At 40.3% G+C, this 20,853-nt stretch overlaps 1 protein-coding gene across 5 annotated transcripts in view; it reads left to right on the top strand.

Moving 5' to 3' along the window:
- Positions 1-20,853, top strand: part of DPF3 (double PHD fingers 3) — a 141,865-nt gene that overhangs the window by 81,632 nt on the left and 39,380 nt on the right. For all 5 annotated transcript variants that reach the window (XM_071558240.1, XM_071558245.1, XM_071558239.1 and 2 more), the window contains 2 exons: positions 6,461-6,598; positions 18,399-18,527. In XM_071558240.1, coding sequence (XP_071414341.1) covers positions 6,461-6,598; positions 18,399-18,527 — 267 coding nt within the window. The remainder of the gene's footprint in view (positions 1-6,460; positions 6,599-18,398; positions 18,528-20,853) is intronic.

Here is a 20,853-nt window from a genome sequence, read left to right as displayed (position 1 = left end):
AGCCTTCTCTGGTGCAAGATGCTCCTCTCCAGTGCTGTGTCATGTTTCACTGGCAAAGGAGTTTTCATCCTTGTCCACCATGTGTGTTCATATTTAATATACCATTTGCTATCGCTTCTTGTTTCTTCTCTGTTCAACCTGTTTCTACTCAGGTAGATTATCTATCATATTTAGTTTCCTCATTATATGGGTTTTTCTGTTTATACTGTGTTTTATTTACTTTTATGAAATGTCATTGATACTTGCTAATTAAGTTACTGTTTGAAAGAATTCTTTGATCAATGAACCTCATATGATATATCTGTATTATTATTCCTTTTTTTTTTCACCAACAATCCCTCTCTGCATGTTTGATTCTTTCACTCTCTATTCCACCCTTCAAATTAATGATAAAACCATAGGCAAGCATTGGGTCCAAACAGGACTCTTTCAGATGCTTGAAGATGCAGAAAAGTGCCTTGCGAAGGTTTAAAAAAATTGGACTCCTAATTCTCACTGATTCAGCTGGAGGTAAAACTAAACTGTTTCCCCTAAACCCACTAAGTGCCTGCTTGTGTTCTGCCTGTAGATCATATAAGGCTTGGTCCCTAAATGAACCCTTTGAACTTGTCATTGAATTACTAATAATTATTCAGAACATGGATTTGTTTTTAGAAAAGCTTGATTCTACATCCGAATCACTATAGCTTGAAACATCCTTCTGCTTTTCCTGTAAGTTCATCACCCAGCAGGGCATGAAAATGTTATTATTTTGAGGTTAATTTTTTTCTTCCCCATCACCTTTCTCTACTAAACATATTGCAGGTTCTGCCAACAGGTAGCTTAAGTGATTTAACATGAACAGATTCCACTGAGTTTCAGCTGGTACAGAGAATCTCTCTCTTTTAATTTCCTTAGAAAATCCCAGTTAAATATTATATTCTAGCATGACTTACCAAATGCAATTTCTTGAGGCCTATTCTTTAGGAACTCTTTTATTTTATTTGTTCAAAAAGTGACAGCTCTAGAAATTTCCTTGCTAACTTCACCTGTCTTCTTTGTCATCTCCTTGAAATGGCCCTGATCCTGTCAAACGTATTATTGATCCGCTGGAAGGTTTTCTGGAATACAAAAAGCCTACCAGATAAATCCTGATTTAACTTGGTTTTTGCCAGTTCTCTGAGATTTAATCTGTTGTCTTAATTCTTACAGATACTATGAATGATTCCAACACTACTTAGAACAGACCTTTCATTAAATTTCACAATTTCAAGCTGATTTGAAAATGCTTTGACTAAAGCAATATATTTCTACATGCTTCTCACAATCTCCATCATTAACTGTTTAAGTCCTAAATCATCTCCTGGTATTATCCTTTCTAGTGAATCCCTAAGTAGTTAAGCAATAAGATCTAGAAAAAGATGATTGTTCAGAAGAACACAACAAACAACTCTCCTACCATAGTTGCTACTCTTGGCTTTCACTGGCTACATCATTGGTAGAAAAGACAAGGTTAGAGAGACAAGGTCACTATTTAATTTATTTTTGTATTTTTTTTAAAATATTGAATAACAGAGATCTGGAGTAGAGCACATGGTAAGAGGAGAACAGAGTTGACTCTGATAGTTAAATATTTTCTTCTCATGTAGGATACCTGTTTTCTCCTTTGCTCCTGCCAGCAATTCATTTCTTGAAATGTGCACAGATGTGGTGTTGATCTGGGTGTGTTTTCACTGCAGTTCAGTGTTACTGTGATCTTAATTCAGGAGATAGATTATGGGACTTGTCTTCTGGGGACACTGAAACAAGGACTATTTACTGCCTACAGAAAATTCTCTGTGAAATGGGGTACTAAATAGCTGCTCTAATGCTAGTGGTATATAGCATGACAGTACTGATCAGAGACAGACAAAAGTAATGCTTTTCCATCAGTGGAAATCTAAATGCACTGTTAGTGTTTACATCTCCAGACGCGCCAGAGTGTGGACATAGCTGTAACAAGGGAGAATGTATTACCAAACCAGTGCAAAACAAGAAATGGTTTTAATATTTTTTTTCTTTTTTTGGAGTGGAGTGAATGGGAGAACAGGAAGATAACTTTAAGGAATGACTTCCTGCCAGCAGTTAACTCAGCCTTTAGTATTTGACAAAGCCTAGCTGAGAAGAGAGAAGGGGAGGCAAAGGAGAAAAGCAAAGAAACACAGTGAGGGGGACAAGATTCAGTGACCAAAAGAAAAAAAAAAGGCAGCATGTACTCCCACAATTTTCCTGTTTCTACTAAAAACATGGATTGTTTCCTTCTGTCTCATACATGGTGACAGATTGTGCAAAATGTGTGTGGAGAGCTGGCTGGAACATAGCTCACAGGCTGCCAAGGACCAAATGTGTAAAAATTTCAAAATGACAGCAACACAGCCATTAAATGTTTGATGAAGAAGTCTTTTAAGTCATAGATTTCAAATCCCCCTTTTTTTACAGGGGAAGTACTTTCTATTAATTTTACTTACTGAGAAACATAAACAGAGTGAGAAATTGCTTATTCAAAGAATTCAGGCTGTTACAGGCCAGAATTTAGAGGAGTGCTCTCTTTATGAAACACTCAATGCTTGTGATGATACTGTCTGTAAATTATGATTTTTCCCCCATAACACAGTTGTATAATATCTTCATTTCAGTTTTCAAATTGGAAGGAAAGTAACGTTCATCATAGGACGATCTGGTGGCCTAATAATATCTCTCCCTCTTTTCCATTTGTGGCATTTGATCTACACTGCTGTATTACTGCTTACTTACCCAGCTTGTTCCTAAGGCGGCATTCACACCAGGCAATAGCAAAAATACATCCTTTGAATGCTGGATGAATTGGAGTGGGTTATGTTCTACAAACTCCTGTTGTTTTCATTGGGCTTGGCTACCTAATTAAAGATCAAGTCAACTTCCCAGTATTGGCATTCAGGATGAAATCTACCACATGCAAGGATGATGAGCCCATCCAGTAAGAAAAATTAAAGATAAAAAAGTCAAAGCTGCTGTAAGTCAAGGCCACTTGGCAAAGTTTATGAAAGGCACACTCACTTGGTTTGTGTGAGCTGCATAGCATTAAGAACCAATCAACACCATACATTTCAGACTGGGAAAACCAGTTCTCGTTATGCTTTTATCAGCTTCAAGAATGAGAAAGATGCAGTGTAAGCACTAGTGTGGATGCTGGAACTCATGAATTCCAGTCCTGGTACTGACAAAAGATCACTGTGTGGGCAACTCAGCCCCTCTGCGGTACTCTTTTCAGAAGTGTAATGAGAATAGTATTTCCCACTCAGGGCTGTGGAGGAAGACTAATTAATGTTTGAAAATCCAGTCTTGCAGTGGGAAGAGTTATGTAAGAGCTAAGTGTTTATTAATGATTGCCCTTTTATAGAAACTACTTCTTAGCACAGTGATTTGGTAGATTAATAAAATGTGCTCATATCTAGAAAAGAAGAGATTAGGGTGAATTCAGGAAGATTAAATCTATTGGAGAAACCATGAAGTTCTGACTTAGCTTTCATTTTAGCAAAGTGTCACTGAAGCCAATGGTTCTTTTGCCTCACTTATATTATGAAACCCTTTTCCACCTGCAAAAGTCTTGAGGAACAGGAAATCTCTGCAGTTTCAATTCATGCCATTACATCAGATTTTTACAGAACATGACTTTGAAAGATGGAGAAGTCTAAACACCAAGAAAAAAAGGTGCTGGATCTGCAAATCTTTGGTCCTACAAATGATCTGCTAAGACAGTATAAACACTATTCCTTTGCCTCAGCTCTAGTTATAAAGTCCTCCAAATTAATTTCTAACTAGTCATGTTTCAGATTGCCATCACTCTTGATGGCTGCCTGAAGAGTCCTTGTAGTGGGAAAGGCTAAGCTGAAGAACTACTACTGCCTCAGTTTATATTGGTATTTGCTTTTTCACCATGAGCTGATAAATTTTTGATAGAGAAGGACAAGTCTGCAGACCCATATGATGTCATATGCCATCCTAAACTTTACAGCTAAAATCTCTGCAGAATTCTCTAAGGAATGGAGTCAAGGCCACAGGTTTAGGACTTCCTGCAGGGAATGCAAGTATCCTTTTGTGCATTGAGGTAGAAAGATTATGTAGGGTAACCACAGTAGAACTAGAGTTGTGGTTATGTTTTCATGTAGAGTTGAATGGAATTATGTCTGGCAGGACTTCTAGAAATACATTTGGTTTGAAACTTCCTCTAATATGGTGCTCAATCTGCTAGAAATCTAAATATCTCTCTTCATTCTAAGAAATGCTGCAACATTTATGTAATCAGGGGAGGTTACCATTCTGAAATAATTGAAACAGTGAGCTTTTTGTAGCTCTCTCCCATTTGATGATTACTTTGGTGTTAAGCTTTTTCCGCTGTTCCAAAAGTGGGGACAAAGTCGTACAGAACTGTGGGTATCTTGTTTGACTCTTGGTCAGCATCTGTTCCACTCCTTGTCCTTTGCTCTGTAGGACCACAGAGAAGGAGGAGTAGTATCCCTCTCCAGAAAGCAATAAAAGAAAACATGTCTGGCACTAGCAGAACGGAGACTGAACTGATGTTTTGTGGAGAGGATGCATCTAACAGCAGCCTAGTTGTTCAGAATGTCTGACAATAGAGTTAGATTTACATATGAAACAAGGGCAGACACTTCAAAGAATGGATGTGCGTATGTGTATGTGTATTTTACTTCTCCCCAGCACTCTGCCCTCCCTCCTGCAGAAGTTTTCATTTCTAAATCAACAGCATTCAAAGACTCCAAAAATCTGTGAGTAGGGACATATTACATTTGAAAAAAAGCTTTTGTCCTGTTATGACTACTGTGTGATCATCACCTTGCAGAATGAAGAAAACCAGGATAAAAGCATCTCATATTCCACATACTCATACATAACATGAGGTTGTTTTACATGTTTCTAATAAGGCAAAATATTTTCCTTGAGGGAGTTTGCAAATCAGCTACAAGATACTGAGAATGAATTATGTTATTATTGTAAGCTTTGATTTACAATTTACTATAATTTGTTCCACAATGTGGAACATCGGTTGGCTTTTTGTGAGCAGTAGCGGAAAGGTATAAAAATAAAAGTTTTACTTACATGTAAATGAATAATTGAGTTGTTTTGGGGGTTTAGTTTTTTTTAATTTCTAAAAAATTTATTTGTGGAGCCGTTTGACATTCTTTCCCAGACCCAGCTTTCTGTAGAATGGGAAGTAAGTACCTATATGCATTTCAGGGTACATTTTCAGTGTTGGGTTTGAGTAAAGCTTTTAGGAGTGGATGGTGACTTTCCCCTTGGAGATTCTTTTCAAGGGGTCTAAAAACAAGACAGGGTTCTGTTCTCTCTTCTGGCACTACTTTCTTTGGCTTTCTAAGCAAGTTATGCAGGACAGACTACTGGACATGACATTCATTCCTGTGTGAAATCCTCGAGGTTAAGTGAAGGTAATAAAATGACTGAAAATGTGGCTGCAAGTAAAAGCTCACAGGAAGGACACTAAAGCTTCTTTGTTTTCTAATCTCTTAAAATTGCAGTAATTGTATTCAATAGACAAAATAGCTGTATAAAAGAAAATGGACATTTGGAGAATGCTTTGAAGAGAAAAACGTGACAACTCTTAAAGACAATAACGTGATCTAAAAACTTTACAGGAACTCAATTTGTATGTAATGAATCTTAAGATGTAGCTTGTCCTTGTGGTGGTGAGTTCCTTGTGAAAATGTTAGCCTTTCATCACTCTGAGTTGTTCGATCCTATCCTTATTATCTATTGACTTAGTCCTAAAATAAACAAAAGTTCAGAAGTACGATTCTCTGTCACACATTGTATTATTTATTGGGATACTGAATATGAAGTTTACCTGGGCAAATAAGTATCACTACCACATGTTCTTTTAGCACAAAACTGTGGATGATTTCCATCTCCGTGTCTTGACTAGGAATCTGTGGATAAAGCTATTTATTAATCTTTTAGAGGAAGTTTTTTGAAAACCCCAAATGTTTCCTTTTTTTTTTCAGAGATCAGTAATGAAGAAGATAATGTCCTTTCTTCTCAGTTTTGTTCTCATTGCTGTGCACTGTGCAGCATCAACATCAAACTGGCATTTCATTTAATTTTATGTGCAGTCTTGTTAGTAACCTTAGCAGAGTGCATTAGGGCTGTATGAGCAGTAGGGACTGACTGTGCATTTGCCCAGGCCGGTAAGAAGGAACTGCTGGCAGCAAGGTGGGAAGAAAGCTTGTTCACAGACCTGTGACTGCAGGGCTGCCCTCTGTCATCTTCCACCAGTGCTGTTTGGAAGAGTTTTGGGCAGGCACATGGAGTGTGTGGTGCTGTTCTCATGGGAAAAGGGAGCACTATTTGAGAGGGTGCTGCTATAGTTGTAGATCACACTGATGTTTCTATTCTGTCTTCCCCTCCCTCTTATCTTCTTTCCTCCCAGTCTGTGGCAAGCGTTACAAGAACAGGCCTGGGCTGAGCTACCACTATGCTCACACTCACCTCGCCAGCGAAGAGGGTGATGAAGCCCGTGAGCAGGAGACCCGCTCTTCCCCTGTCCACAGAAATGAAAACCACAAACGTGAGTAGGATTTTCTCTTTACCTTTAAGATCCTTTTTGAGATGTTGCCTCTACCCTGTCTTTGCCTTGCAGAGGCTGGCATCATTTCCTGGCTCAGTTGTGAGTGATCAGGACCTGGACGCTTGGAGCTAATCAGCCACAGCTCACATGGGTGCTGGCTCAGCTAGTCAGAAATTCATTTCAAAACCAGCATTATCTCTGCAGCAAGTCACTTTCCTATTATTGCTCCTGTGGGAAGGAAGTGGCAAGGAGAAGGGGGGGGAAAGAAGAGATGCCCAACCTGCTCATCATCAAGCAGCCTCCCAGTTGCTCTTAGAAGGGTTCTCAAGGAAATACACATCCAGTAGTTTGAGGGGGCTGCCTTTGTTTTGCCTTTAAGTAAGAGATATTTGTCAATGTCTTAGATTTTAGGTATGAAATTAACAGCACCTTTCCCCCTTATTCCTTCGTCTGCTCTATAAACAGCTTACCCTCAACTTTACCAAAAGCTGCTTCTTAGTTACAGTTTGGGAAAATCTATGAAACCACATCAGTATTGATCTGCCAGAAGAGAGCTGGAACATGTGAGGAGAGACAAGTTATGTGCCTCAAGTCCTCACAGTGGTACAAGGCTGAAAGGAATCTTAGTGGTCCAAATGTATATATGATGAATCTCATGTGCTCAGTGTGAGCATAAGGCCCACTACCCTTTTTGACTGTCCTTCCTGTGCTTCTTAGGCATGGAACAGGAAGTCAAGGAGACTGTGTGCTATTACTGATTTTTGCAAGTCTAATCCCCTGTTTCTCAATTTTCCAGTGTGCAATACTATGTAATGTTTGCATCACCTTAGTATTTGTGTAGAGAGCTTTGTTCACTTTCAAAAGCATGTGATCTGTGTCATTTTAGTTCGAAGTAGTAAAGCAATAAAATGCTTATAGGGAAAAATATACTGGGAAACATTTTCTAATACATTAAGAAGAACTGCGAGAAATACGAAAGTAGGAAATCATTTTGGTTCTAAGCAGGATAATTAATAATTTTCTCCTGGGAGCTGTGGGAGGGGTTTTCTTCCTCCAAAGCATCTGCTACTAGCCACTATCTGAGCTTGAAGGATTGTTTAGTATGATCTCATTTGGCAATCCCTATGTTTCTGTCACTTTTATGCTCTACCCTTTAGTTACTCACATTTTGTAGGTTCACAGCAAAAGTAATTTTGACTCCTCCAGCCGTTGATAAACTTGAGCTGTCAATGCACTAAGAGTGACTGCTTGGGCAGGCTGGTGAATGTCAGTGTTCAACCAGTAGCTTTTGTTTACGTAGCATTTACATCAGCTCTTGGGCTTTTTGTTTGTTTGTTTGTTTGTTTGTTTGTTCCTGTGTCTGCAGTAGTCAGTAAAAATTGCATACCTGAGAGGCATATTGCAAATCTGTATTGAATTGATATTGATAATGGCCTCGCATGGATGCCCAAACAAAGAAGGGTAATGTGCCCTGCCCCTCAGTTTGTCATAGATGCCAAGGACAATCTTGACCCTTGTCTCTCTGGTGCTTAGGAAACGAAAGAAGTTAGCAGAAAGAGCTAGAATGCTATGGTAAGGTTAGGAGCCGTTGGCTTTGGCCCGTGGAAAAAAAGAAGTGTCTACATGGTGGGAAAGGGTAGAGCGGGAGCTGCCTGGGTTTGTGTTCGCACAGAGTTCCTGTGTGGTGCATGTGGCAGGGGAAAGCTGCTGATGCACAGATACACAAACAGGAAGAAGTTTAGAGCCATTGGGGTAAACCACTCTGATGTCCCGATTCCAGAGTGGAAAGAGTCTGCTTAACAACCAGCCAGGAGCCAGTGAGATATGGGCAACAGCCATGCAAATGTGCAAATCAGCCCTGGTGAAAAGTCTCAGATGCCAGGAGGTAACACTCTCAAATGGCTTAGTTGTTGAAGGGCTGTTTGTTCCTTTTTACCTGTTTGTTTGCAGCCTTGAGCTCTGGTCTTGCATCTTTGCTCTTTCACTTGGTGACACTTAATTTATGCTGCTCTTTATCTTTCATGTGAATGCTAATTGTCCACATTGCTCATGTGCAGTCATTAAATGGTCCCTTCATACAGGGGGATGGGGGGGAGGCAGGGCATCAGATCCTTCCTCTCCCCTAAGAACTGCTAAGCATGTGTTATGAATTAGATTTGACAGGTCTGCAGCATTGCAAGTCTCAAGCTTGAAGGGTCCTCTCTGCATGGGCTTGGGGGTTGAGGGGGGACCGAGAGGGAGGGAAGGTGGAGGGATGTTAATCCAAACAGCTATTTGCAACCATTGGAAAGGAGAACCAGAGATGTGGTATAGAGTAGGATCTGGTTATTTGCTCAGCAGTGTGTCAGAGATATGAGCAGCCTGATTCAGAAAAGGCAAGGCTAGTTCAAACCACCCATTTGGAATTGGCTGGGCCATAGGAAGTGAGCACTGGGTCAGTAAAGGTCAGGCGGGTGGCTGCAGCATGAACTTCCTTCCTTTGTACGAGTGATTTCTCTGCAGCTTCCACTCCTTGCAGAACCCGTGGTAACAGCAGCCATGGTGATAAAGGAAAAAGCAGAGCTTCTGCAGGATTCAGCTGTTGATGCCCTGACTGGTGCCGGCTCAAGAGCTGAAAGCCTCTTGTCCTTCTGTACACTCAGTCCCCTTTATCTTCTCATACACAGACCAATTTGAGTAGGTCAGAAAGTCATCTAAAGATTGGAAAAGAGATGTAGATAGGAGGAACCCACCTGAAACTGAGAACCACTGAATAGGTATGCCTTAAACAACTGAGACTGGCCCAAGTCCCAAGTCTCACTCACCTCCTTGGCACATCTCACTGTCCTTGAGTGTTGTAGGTTTGTTTATTTTCATTTCTTTATATCTGTCTCTCTTTTTGGCCTTCCTCCTCACCTATAGATTTCCCATTGCAACATGAAAGATAGTACAACAGTTTTCTCTGGCCTTTGCCTTTCCTAAAACACCTTAGCAGGTGCTTTGTTTGAGCTTCAGTTGCTTTGTTTGTATGCTTTATCTAGACCTTTGAAGCAGATAAATAGCCTTTCCTCAGTGTTTAGTCTTGCCTCTGCCTGCACAAACATTTATTTCTGACCTACCCTCTATTTTTTTTACCTGAGTATGGAACTGTAAAAAGGAAATTATAGAAAACTCTTTAAAAAGTCAACTTCCCCCTTTCTCAACTCCACTGCTAAAAATAAATGATACCACACAAATCTCAGACTTTTTCCCTGCTGGCTTTTCCTCTACATGTTGGCACCGAGAGCATGAGATTTGTAAGCCCAGGGTGCATCCAAGTCTGCCACAAAACACCTACTGTTTTATGCCATCTCACTCCATGGGTACAGGCCAACTTTAGGGGCAGCTGGTGCTCACAAATTTTGAGACACTTCTGATACAGGAATTACATTAGACTTCTATCTATTGAAATGTGTCTGTGAATGAGTGTACTAGTATAAATGCTCTTCCTTAATTCCTGGGAGAATAGGATAGTGTGTCTACATGGAGAAAAACTTCCTCTCCTTTAAAGGAGAGTTTTCAGTGGCATTTTGCTGTGTGACATGTTGGATGCAGGGCAGCTGTGCAGTGAACAGCAACCGAACAGGATCTTATGCCCACAAGCACTTTGGCCAATGACAGTCCTAATTAAAGTACATTGTGTCACTGGCCTTGCTGCCCAGTGCAGTTTGGTCCATCCTGCAATACACGTAGTTATCAAGAATGCAGTCCTGTGCTCTCCTGCCCCTCTGCTAGCTTGAGCATCTGACCTACAAAACCTCTGTGTATATTATTTTGTGGCATCAAGCTGTTGTGCCCAGTTCCATCACAGATTTTATTATGTGGATAAATCTCTACTGGAGAGACCAGCCAAAGTTGTTTGTGTACTCTAAGCATAATTGGATACCCAGTCTCCAGAGATAAAAAATTAATGTGCTAACCTCAGTGTGCCTCCAAGCTGTCCTCCAGCTCCCCCACACAGTCATCTTTGAAACATTTTTATTCCCATCCAGGCAGGGGGCTGGCCATGAATAAATGACGAGAGTCAGCCCCTCAGTTGGAGACGAGCTGTTTGTTCCTCTCCACAAGCAGCATCAATTTGAAAAGCTACATCAGGCCTCCTCTTTCCCTCCCTCAGTGCTGATCCTTTCTGGGGCCATGGTGGGAGCTACTTCTGAATGCAAGGATGCATCAATGCCCACCTTGCAACAAGATACCCTACGGCAGGTGCTTTTCAGTGAAAATATGTATATTACCTTGAGTTGACTTCTTATTAAGTTAATCTCTTTTTTTTTCTCTTTTCAGAGCTTGTTTTCATAAGGAAAAAGAATACTAAAAGAAACATTAGTGATTAGAGAGTTTGGAACTGTGTAAAGATTTCCCTCAAACTCTGTTTGCAGCTGCATGTTACTCAGACTTTTGTGCAAGTGTTTTGGGATGCTGAGGAAAAAAACCAGATCAGTTGTTTAGCATTATGGAATAGTGGAAAATCCCCAAATTGTCTCCTGTGTACAGGGACTCATAGGGGACTTTTTGTTGTTTTGTTTGGAGTCTTAGAGTGGGTTTTTTGTTAGCTTGGTGTTTCTTTTATATACTGCCTGATCAGAGACCAAAATGTTGCTGTTGATGCACAAGTGTCATTGAAGAGAAGCACTGAGTGCTTCTCAGTAGTTTATGGGAAATATTTTCAGTTTGACTAATTAGTTTCTGAAAACCATGTGTTGCTTCAACAGCACATCAGCTCTTGAGACAGAATGGCACCATTTATTGTATTTTTTTTCCTTTTTCCACTATCTCCTTGCATTTTTTGCCTTTTTTTCCCCTCTTCCATATTGAATTTGAACCAAGTGAAAACAAATGCTTTAAATTGAAACTGAATAGGTGCTCTCTGCCTTCTCACACTCCTCCAGTGAGTAATTTCCAGATCCAAAACCTGCAAGATGTTTCAGGGACCCAATTCATGACACTGGCCATTGTCACTTGAACACTGAGGGATGCTGCCAGACAGGGCTGTATATTGGGCATCCCTCCTTGAGAACGGACATACTCCTTTACCTGATGGGAATGATGCATTCAGTCAGTGGCCGGAGGCCAAGACTCAGGAGAGGTACCCCTCAAAGTCAGGAAATCTGTATGTTAACATGTCAGACTTGTGTTGTCTTCCTATTCTGTATGTCCTACTGTTTAGCATCATGAAGCACCAGAGAGTTACAATGATTAACTGTGAGCAGTGGGATTTTGGCTCCTGCTTTATGTGTTCCTGCAGAAGACTCTGTAAGATCAATGAACAGGCATTCCTATGAAGTGCTGCCTTTCTGATAGAGGAATATGTACTTCCCAAATGTACTGAGTGTGATCAGTTGATGCTGCATGTTCCTATCTGTACCTCTAGTTACGTAGCTCACCTCCCAGCTCTTTCATTAGCTGTTCAACTTAAGGGCCACAGCAATTCCTGTAAAACACACCATCAAATGATCTTCCTTTGCCTACATTCAGAGGCTTCCTGTGACTCTTACAGATGTACCTCCTTCTCCTAGCACTTCTTGTAGTGCTCCTTGGCTGTGCTGCTCTGTGAGCAGGGGGGCTGTAGGAAAGGTAAACCTGTCAGAGTTGCTAAAAACTATGCAAAGGCAACAGCTTCTTCTATCTCCATGCTACCAGCTAACTCAAGAAGGGAGATAAAATCCAGTTACTAGGGAGAACTGGCAATGCTCTAGGTGGGCGGTTTGCAGCACCTCTCGGTAGCTTATCCTACTTCTCTGGCTGCCAGCAAAGGGCATGCTCATGCTGTGCGGGGGAGTGCAGTGGGGGAGCTGGAGCTAGTGGAGGCCCATTGGGTGGTGCAGGCTGGGTGGCAGGACTCTGGGAACAGAATAGCAACCGATTCCCAGTGTTACACCCAAGTTCAGAGCTTGTTCAATTGAAAACAGTACCATGTTCACAGATGTGCTGCCACAGCCTGCTGCAGGATCCTGTATCAAGTGCCCAAACACTTCCCAGTTTTGAGGCAGCCAACATGCTTATCTTGGTGTTAACAACAGAGTAAACATACCCAGAGTGACCAGCCATTTCCTCTCATTCATTTTGATTTACACTTTTTCCTGGAAAACTGCAATGAAAAAACCACACACTTAATTCGCCGGCAAGGAACCTCCAGAAATGGCCGTGCACATCCCTGCCTCTCTGCGTACGTGTGAGAAGAGAGCAGGATTCGGGAGCACACTTCAGCTGTGCCTGGCCTGTTCCCCACCACACTACAGTTACAGATAAATTTTTGTTTTGTTGTTGCTTCCCAGGGCAGGGTCTAGCCCTGAGCACAGAGGCAGCTCCCAGTCCACCACTGCTCTCTGCGCCCCAGCAGTGATAGGGGCAGATGGGTGCATGCCCAGCCAGCCATCTTCCTCCTCTTCCAGCAAGGAAAGACACAGTCCATGTGCTGCTTTTCTGTTCCCTTCTCCTTAAAGCCGTTTTTTAGTGTAATTATCCTGTCGCAGTCCCACGTGAGCCTGCCTCTCCATGGGGCATTCCAAGCAGAGACTGAGCCGTGATGGTGATGCCATACCCTTGAGAGACGAGGCATAGCAGGTGGCAAGGCCAGCGGCAGCCAGCAGAGCCATCGGTCACCATGGAGACGGGCCAGCCTGCCAGGGAGGAGCGCTGGCAGCGAGGGAGGGGGCGAGCAGAGGCACATGGAGCCATAGGTTGGGATTATATGTCACCGAGGCCTCCAAGGGGCTGGATGACCGCAGGCTCTTGGCTGGCGTTCTGCTGCTCAGGCATGCAGACATTGGGCTTGCGCTTTTGACAGGGAGAAAAAGGGAGGGGTTGGAAAGGAAAACTGACCCTGTCTCAGACAAAGAGTCTTGTAAATGAAACAAACAAACAAACAAAAACACAACAAAAAAAGCAAACCCACCCCTTTTCCTCCATTGTGAAGTGCACTGACTTGATTCAGGCCTACATGCAAGGTCCCGCGGTCTCTATTGTGCTCTGAAGGCCCTGGTTGCAAACAGAGTAAATGGCCCGATTTGAAGCCTTTTGAATTGAATTGAAAACCTCCACTCGGCTTTATTGGTTTTGGATCAAACCCAGAAGAAACAGGTAAGAGCTGGACAAAATGTGCTAGGAAAAATCCCTTTGGAAGTGCATATATATGTGACTGTAGCCAATCCACTGTAACGATTTGAATAAATGATGCACAGCCTCCCACCCCAACAGCAAGGCATGTATTCCACACGTTCTCTACTGCCTTCCGAGTAACGTGGGTATGACAAAAAATAGGGATAAAATGCTGCCAGACCTAAGTGCACAGCTTAAATTAGGGTCAAACATTATGTTCTCTTACTCACAGGCTGAAGAAATATATGTGACTGTGATTTGGTACCAAGGAACAGAGAAAGCAGGTTTTCTTTTAAGCACTGGTTCTAGCCCCCAAGTTTTCAAAGATTATGATCCAAATCATCAAAACAATTTCACTTGGAAATCAGAAAATTGGGAAACTACAAGGTTTTATTTATTTGGAGTTTTATCTGTGTATATTTAAGGGTCACATTTTGGAGAAAATTTACTTAAAATATCTTTATTCTGAATTTTCTACTTAAAATAATTGCTTCTTCTGAACTTGCCTTCCATTCAGGATACTCTCTACAGCCGTGGGAGCTAGAAAACTGAGGTTCTTACTGAGTTGAGTAGCTCCAGGAGATGATGTAGAAAAGAAAAATCCCGATTTCTTGTTATTTCATTATAAACGGCTTGTTTTATTATTAAACTGAAACCATAAGGAAGATAATTTACAGGTTTTTTCATTGCTTGGGAGGGATGAAGGGAAGCCAGAACTCTCTGTAGAGCCCCTGCCATCAAAATCAAGAAAGCACAGAAGATTTTTTATATATTCAAACTCAGTCACTTTGTTTAGTTTTTCAGATTTTGTCTACAGACCAAAGTCACTGCGCGATATACTACAGAATTTATTTGATTTACAGAACTTACTCTGAAAAAGACTTCTGTGAATTTTAATATTTTTAGGATTGTTCTACTTAACTTGTTATAGTTGGTAATTAGCTTGATTAGACTAAGAAGAAAAATATTTCAGAATTTAATTTTCAGAATTAAGCGCATACCAGGTTTATTTGGAAATACTGACTTTACTTTCAGTCTGCATCCTGTTTTCCACATGAATCACCTTTCAGGTTCAGAGAAACTATTATTTGAACTGTGCAGATGTCTCCATGTCTCTCCTTAATCCATTTTAAAAAGTTTTAAAGTATTTTAAAAATAATTGTATACTCTATTTATTTTGAAGAAGATGTAGATGAAGACAGGGCCTTTGATGAAACTCTGAAGTGACACTGAGTTGAAATGGCAAAAGGTCCTGACTTAAATACACCCTATGAGCACACCTTAGCTCAGGAAGTTCTCCTCAAAGCTCCTCACAGCTTTTGATCTGTTGTTGCTGTTTGCAATGTAAAAGAGAATCAGAGGAGTTTTGAGTAAATGAGAACAAGACCACAGCTGGTTTTCAAGCCTTTACTTTAAAACAGTTTCTGATTCTGGCTGAACTTTTCTTTTTTTTTGACAAAATCCCTGGTGGCAGTCACCTCATCCAAATGATTCAGCTCACTGCTAGGGAGTTACTTCTTGCTAGCTGAGCTATTTGTCTGGCTTAAGCTAGCACCTTCTACTTGGTGAGTAACTTCTGCAAAAAGTGGATACATAGATAATTATTATGTCTCAGATGAAAAGCAGCAACATTAGTCCCTAGGAATTTACTTGCTTGCACTTGTGAATTCATTTCCATAGTTTTTTTAAAGTAATTTCATTGATTAAGAGGTGGGCTTAGATTTGGGCTTGTTGTGCATCACACCCTTTTCATGACTCTTACATGTTAAATCTTGCCACCTTTGCTTTGTTTACTTCATAACTTGCGAAAAACAGTAAAATAGAACGAGAAAGTCCTAGGAAATACACACAAAAAAATTTGAAAGTATGAACTCTGCTTACTATCATCTGAAAATGTCTTTATTCTCAAACCTTCTGTGATTTAGCTTGTGGCTTAGTTCAGAGTATGGTACTCATCAAGAAAATAAGCTTACATCAGGTTTGATTTTAGTTTTTACACCTGTTAGAACAAAAACACTGAAGAGAATAACACTGCCTGGTTTAAGTGGCTCCAGAGATACATCATTTAAGATATCATTGATGTAACTTCAGGAACTTCTCCATCTGTGTATGATTTTTCAAGCCTGGTATCTCTATCACACACTATCTGTGTAGGCCAGGTCCATATTTATAAATGATGAGCAATATTTGACCATATAGACACATTAAATTAAATTGGAAGAAAAAAGGAAAGGAAAAGGGAAGGGGAAAGGAAAAAGGAAAAAGGAAAAGGGAAAAGGGAGTAGACAAAACCCATGCTTATTTCCTTGCCAGTGGTCTAGGAGAATCCCTTCAGCTTCACCACAGTCAGCAAATACCCTCCACGTCTCCCAAACACCGCAGAGGAATTGATGTATTTTCACAAAGTCCCCCTGTCCCATTTCCACCTTGACACTCAGTGGATCTTGGGGTCATAATCCACAATGAAAAATATTAAGTCAGTATATTCAGAGTGTTAAGTCAATTATACTATTATGAGCAGTGGTAGAAGTGGAGGTTTTTCCTTAGTCTGCTGCCTTGACACCCTGAATGCTTGTTTTCATTTGTGGCCTCACCACAGAATTGTGTGTTTGTGAGTAAGCCAGTTCACCACTGTACCTCCAAGTTTTTCAGCTTTAAAATACAATGTGATCTCACCAACAGACTTAATTAGGGTCCAGAACACTTTGTTTAGAGTTAATGGCAAAAGAGGATCTTAGTATCTGTAAGGTGCTTTAAGATGCTTGAATGAAAGGTGAAGTAATGTAACAAGGAACAACAACCAAAAAAAGTCACTGAATGCTGAGCTTGCTGAGTTTGCATTTCACATAGCCTGTCTGTAGATGCAGAATAATATAAGAAGGTAATTACTTAACTTTTTCAAAATGGGGCTGCAGTGGGAAAAATAAATGCTAGAGAGATCTGGTTTTTATATACAAAATATGTACAAGCAGCAACTTTATGATCCTTTTGTTACAGCTCTTAAAATGAGCTGGTGCACTGGGCTTCCACCTGGTTCCTGTTCTTTTTTTGCTTATCTTGCATGCATGTATTAAATGCCTCTCTGCAAAAGGCGAAATGCTAATCTGAGCCTAGGAGTTTCTGGTTTTGAGAGAGGTGGGGATCTGTTAACCAGGACCATTTCAGAGCAAAATCCATTGTTAGTAAATACTGTCAGGGACTCCGTGACCACGCAGGAAGATACTGATGTATTTGAAGCTTTATGGGTTTTAATTTTCTTCCTAATTTCACCTTTACTGGAATCTTTCAGTTACGAAACTCCAAAAAGTTCAGCTAATCAACAGCTGGAAGTAAATGAATAACTAGATGCAACCAAACCAGAAAAACAGATTGAACTCAGAGGAAATTTTAATTTTAAGTGTATGTCTTGGACGGTTACCAGAAGCCCTCTAGAATGTCATTGTTCTTTGGGGGAAATTTGAATGTGGACAAAAAGACCATTAATAAAGGCTGTCAAAACATCTGTTAAAAATCTGCAAGTTACAAAATATGTATTAAAAAGATAATTAAATTTAGATGATACAGTTTAAAGTTCTTCATTTTCCTCGTTTGTAGACATCTTCCTGAGATAGGCTTAGGCTAGGTATTCTAGGATTTTTTAAGTCCAAAGAGAAGAAACAAAGACAAACCATTCCCTCCATTCCTTTGTCCCTTCCCCAGTTTCTAGTTAGAGTGTACAGGAACAAGAATTTTTCCCTCTGGAGAGCAGAGGAGAAAAATGGCAGTTGTGAGCAAGAAAAAAAGCACACTGCTGTTCTGCTCAACTAAGAGGAATGCAGAAGACCTCTGCCCTTCTCTCCTTCCTAGGGGATCTGCCTCCTCCTTTACATAAGACCAGTGTATGTTCGCTCTTTTCCAACTATTCCTAGCTGGAAAATAAAAATATAATCTCTCTCCTCCTTTTTTCTTGGCTGAGAGTTTTTAACTCTGCTGGCTGGGACATCTGCCCAAGGCTGATTCTGCACCTGTGCTGGGGGCTGGGGAGGTGCTGGACCTGCTGCTCTCATTGCTAGTCCCAGGGAACATGACTGCTCTAGGTGGCTTAAGCCTTGGGTGAAACACCCCCAAATGGCTTTGCCTGTGAATATTCATGGACATTTCAACCAACTTTTTGATTAAAGACACCCTGCCAATTAGCAATGTAGTCCTCTAAAAAGCTACTTGAAATAAAACCAGTAAGGGTACCTATTCCATCTCCTTGCTGTTGGTTTTTGAGTTTTGGAGACCGTATTTTTCCTTTCTGAATTTGTGTTTTGTGGGTTTATAGTGATGACTGCTGCCTGAAAAACCAGGCTTGGCTTACTGACGGTATAGGTCTGATTCTGCATTTTGGGTTGTCTCTATGCCTGTATGTGTTACAAGGTCCCTGAACTGTAAAGATGTCTCTGGAAGCACGTCCTTGTGAGGGAGCAGCCTGGCTGGGATTATAAAGGAAATGGTGAAGGGCATTTCTGGCAAAAAGAGACCCAATATGGGGTGTACCTAAAATGGAGGTCGTTTATGCAGTTCACTTTTTGTTCTGATTAACAGTGTTTTGGGAAGACAGTGGCCTGCAAACTCACTGAGCTAACATCATATCAAGTAGAAGGGGGAAATGTTCAAATGAATGCTCTTTGACTAAATCTGATTTCTAACCTGACTGCAGCCCAGAAAGGACCAGATGGGGTCATCATTCCCAACAACTACTGTGACTTCTGCCTTGGAGGCTCCAATATGAACAAAAAGAGTGGCCGACCTGAGGAACTTGTATCGTGCTCAGACTGTGGGCGCTCTGGTAGGTGACTCCTTCTTGTATCTTTCTTTGTGTGATTTACTTTTTGCATCTTCTGAAGATTTTGAAGAAAGGCAGCACATTTGGCAAGGAATAGAAGATGAAATCTTACCTCTTCTCTGTGTTTGTGGTAAAGAATGACTGGGAAATTTTCTGTCATAAAGTCTATTGTTGGATTAACATTTTTAAGCTAATGAGGTCTTATGAAATTAAAAAAAATGGATTTTGGGAACATTGATACATGTATTAGTTGTTCTTCACATGGAAGGAGAAAATCCTATGACAATGCTAAAGAATGGTTTCTGTCTCCAAATGCCACAATTACAACTATGAATTACTTGCAAGATTTATGAAAGTTGCATGACAAGCATTTCCATTGATTACACATTTCATGCATTTCTTCAACCAAAAAAGAAAGAGGGAGGAAATTACAGGGTAGGGGTGGGGGTAGCTGTCAAGAATTATCCTCTTACAAGATGACTATCATTAGTTTTGTTTAAAGAGGTTTTTATTTCTCCCTTTTCTTCCCTTCTCTCTTTTTAAATGTCGGTAATTGTGTCTTTCCCATTCTGAGTTGTCTTTATTTCTGGGCTGTTGTTTTCTTCCTTCCTTTCTTTCTCTTTTTTTTCTTTCCTTTTTTTTTTTTTTAAATTTTATACCAGCTGAACAGTTATTTATAGCTCATGTAGGAGGTGGTGGCGATGGTAGAGGGAAGGGGAGACTTCTAACTACTGCATATTCCAGCTTTGGTCCAAGTTTCCAGTTGTGGTATTTTTGTACAGTGGTGATACTAGTGGTGATAAGACAATCATATGAAAATCTGAGAATCAAAGAGGCCTTGAAATTCAGTATGGCTGCTGCTCCTTCTGTATCATAGTCACTGAAAGATGTCTGTTTCTTGGTGGCTGAAATGTGATGTGGAATGTTCTTATGCCAAGGAAATGGCCTTTTTATACTCCTGCTGAAATTCATAGAAAGCCTATTACCACGTTCAGTGGGAGGAGGACTAGGGTCTCACTGACAAATTGCCTTCTGCAGTTGTTGTGATCTCTGAAGATATTCTGAAATGACACTGACTGGTCATTAGAGGGTCAATGGCAACCACTTTGTTTTTTTTCCAGGGGCATCCTTATGAATGCTCTGCAGTCAGGGACATGGACCTTTTAGTGTGTACATGATTGCTTTTTAATAACAGAAAAGGGAAATTCATGGGGTCTGTGTTGCCATCTTGGAAGATCATTACCCTGACCCTTGATTGTCATATTTCAATATAATTAATTTCAGCATTGCCTGGTATGGCACAGTGAGATGGAGCCCTATTTTATTGCTATTTAAACATTTTTATGGTGGTTATATCAGAATGTAACATAAATACATTAATTGCCTTGATTCCTTAGTGTGATAGAACAAGTAGATCAGCATGTAACCTAAACTGTGCAAAACTGGTTCCATTAAATACTATCCTTGTACAAATTCTGACCCACTTGGGCCATTCATAGGAGTCTGCAATGCTGTGACTGATGTGTGATGAAACTGATTAAGGTACAACCACACACTAATTTCTAAACTAAAACAATTAAATCTTTTTGGTGGCTGCCATCTTTCTCTTGATAATGAAGAAAATTTTCATTACACTGAAAGAGAGGTCATGGAAACTATATTGTTTCTTCTGTTCACAAAGTCAGTAAAATCATATCTACAAGGTAGTCCATCTGCCAATTATTTTGCTATATCCACTTTCTTTCTTTTTTTTTTTTTGTGAACAGGATTTAATTCTTTTTGTCTTAAGCAATGCAGTGTACTTGTTATAATGCTGATTCCTGTAGCTGGAGCAGGGACCAAAAAGTGATACTGTTTCTGAATGATAAAATAGCTGTTCCCTAAAATCTAACACTTCAGTTTTACTGGGGCACTCTTTCTTGAAGAGGGAGTTTGAAGGATGTATTATTTAATCACATAACAAGTTTGATTGAGAGACAAAATAAATCTCAGTTTTGCAGATTTCAGTATTTGACTTCTTTTTTAAAAAGTCTTCTGACTATTGTTGCTGTTGCTGTTACTGATGTCCTGTGTGGAGAATTTCCTGTTCCATATTGAAAGTTGGATTGACTCACTTATATTTGAACTTTTCAGTGTTCCCCAAGATGGGTCACTCATCATCTCAGTTGTTTTAGTTGTTGAACTGTATATATTAGTTTTGTTTTGTTTTGTTTTGTTTTGTTTTTATTTTTGAAGGACATGCCATGGAATTTGTATAGAAGTATTGGTTTAAGTTACTTTCACTTAGTCTTCAAAATGTATTTCATTTTGTCTACAGGGGATGTTCTTT

This window comes from Pithys albifrons, chromosome 6 (assembly GCF_047495875.1).
Source record: "Pithys albifrons albifrons isolate INPA30051 chromosome 6, PitAlb_v1, whole genome shotgun sequence".
NCBI lineage: Eukaryota > Metazoa > Chordata > Aves > Passeriformes > Thamnophilidae > Pithys > Pithys albifrons.
This window is presented reverse-complemented; position numbering and strand designations above follow the sequence as displayed.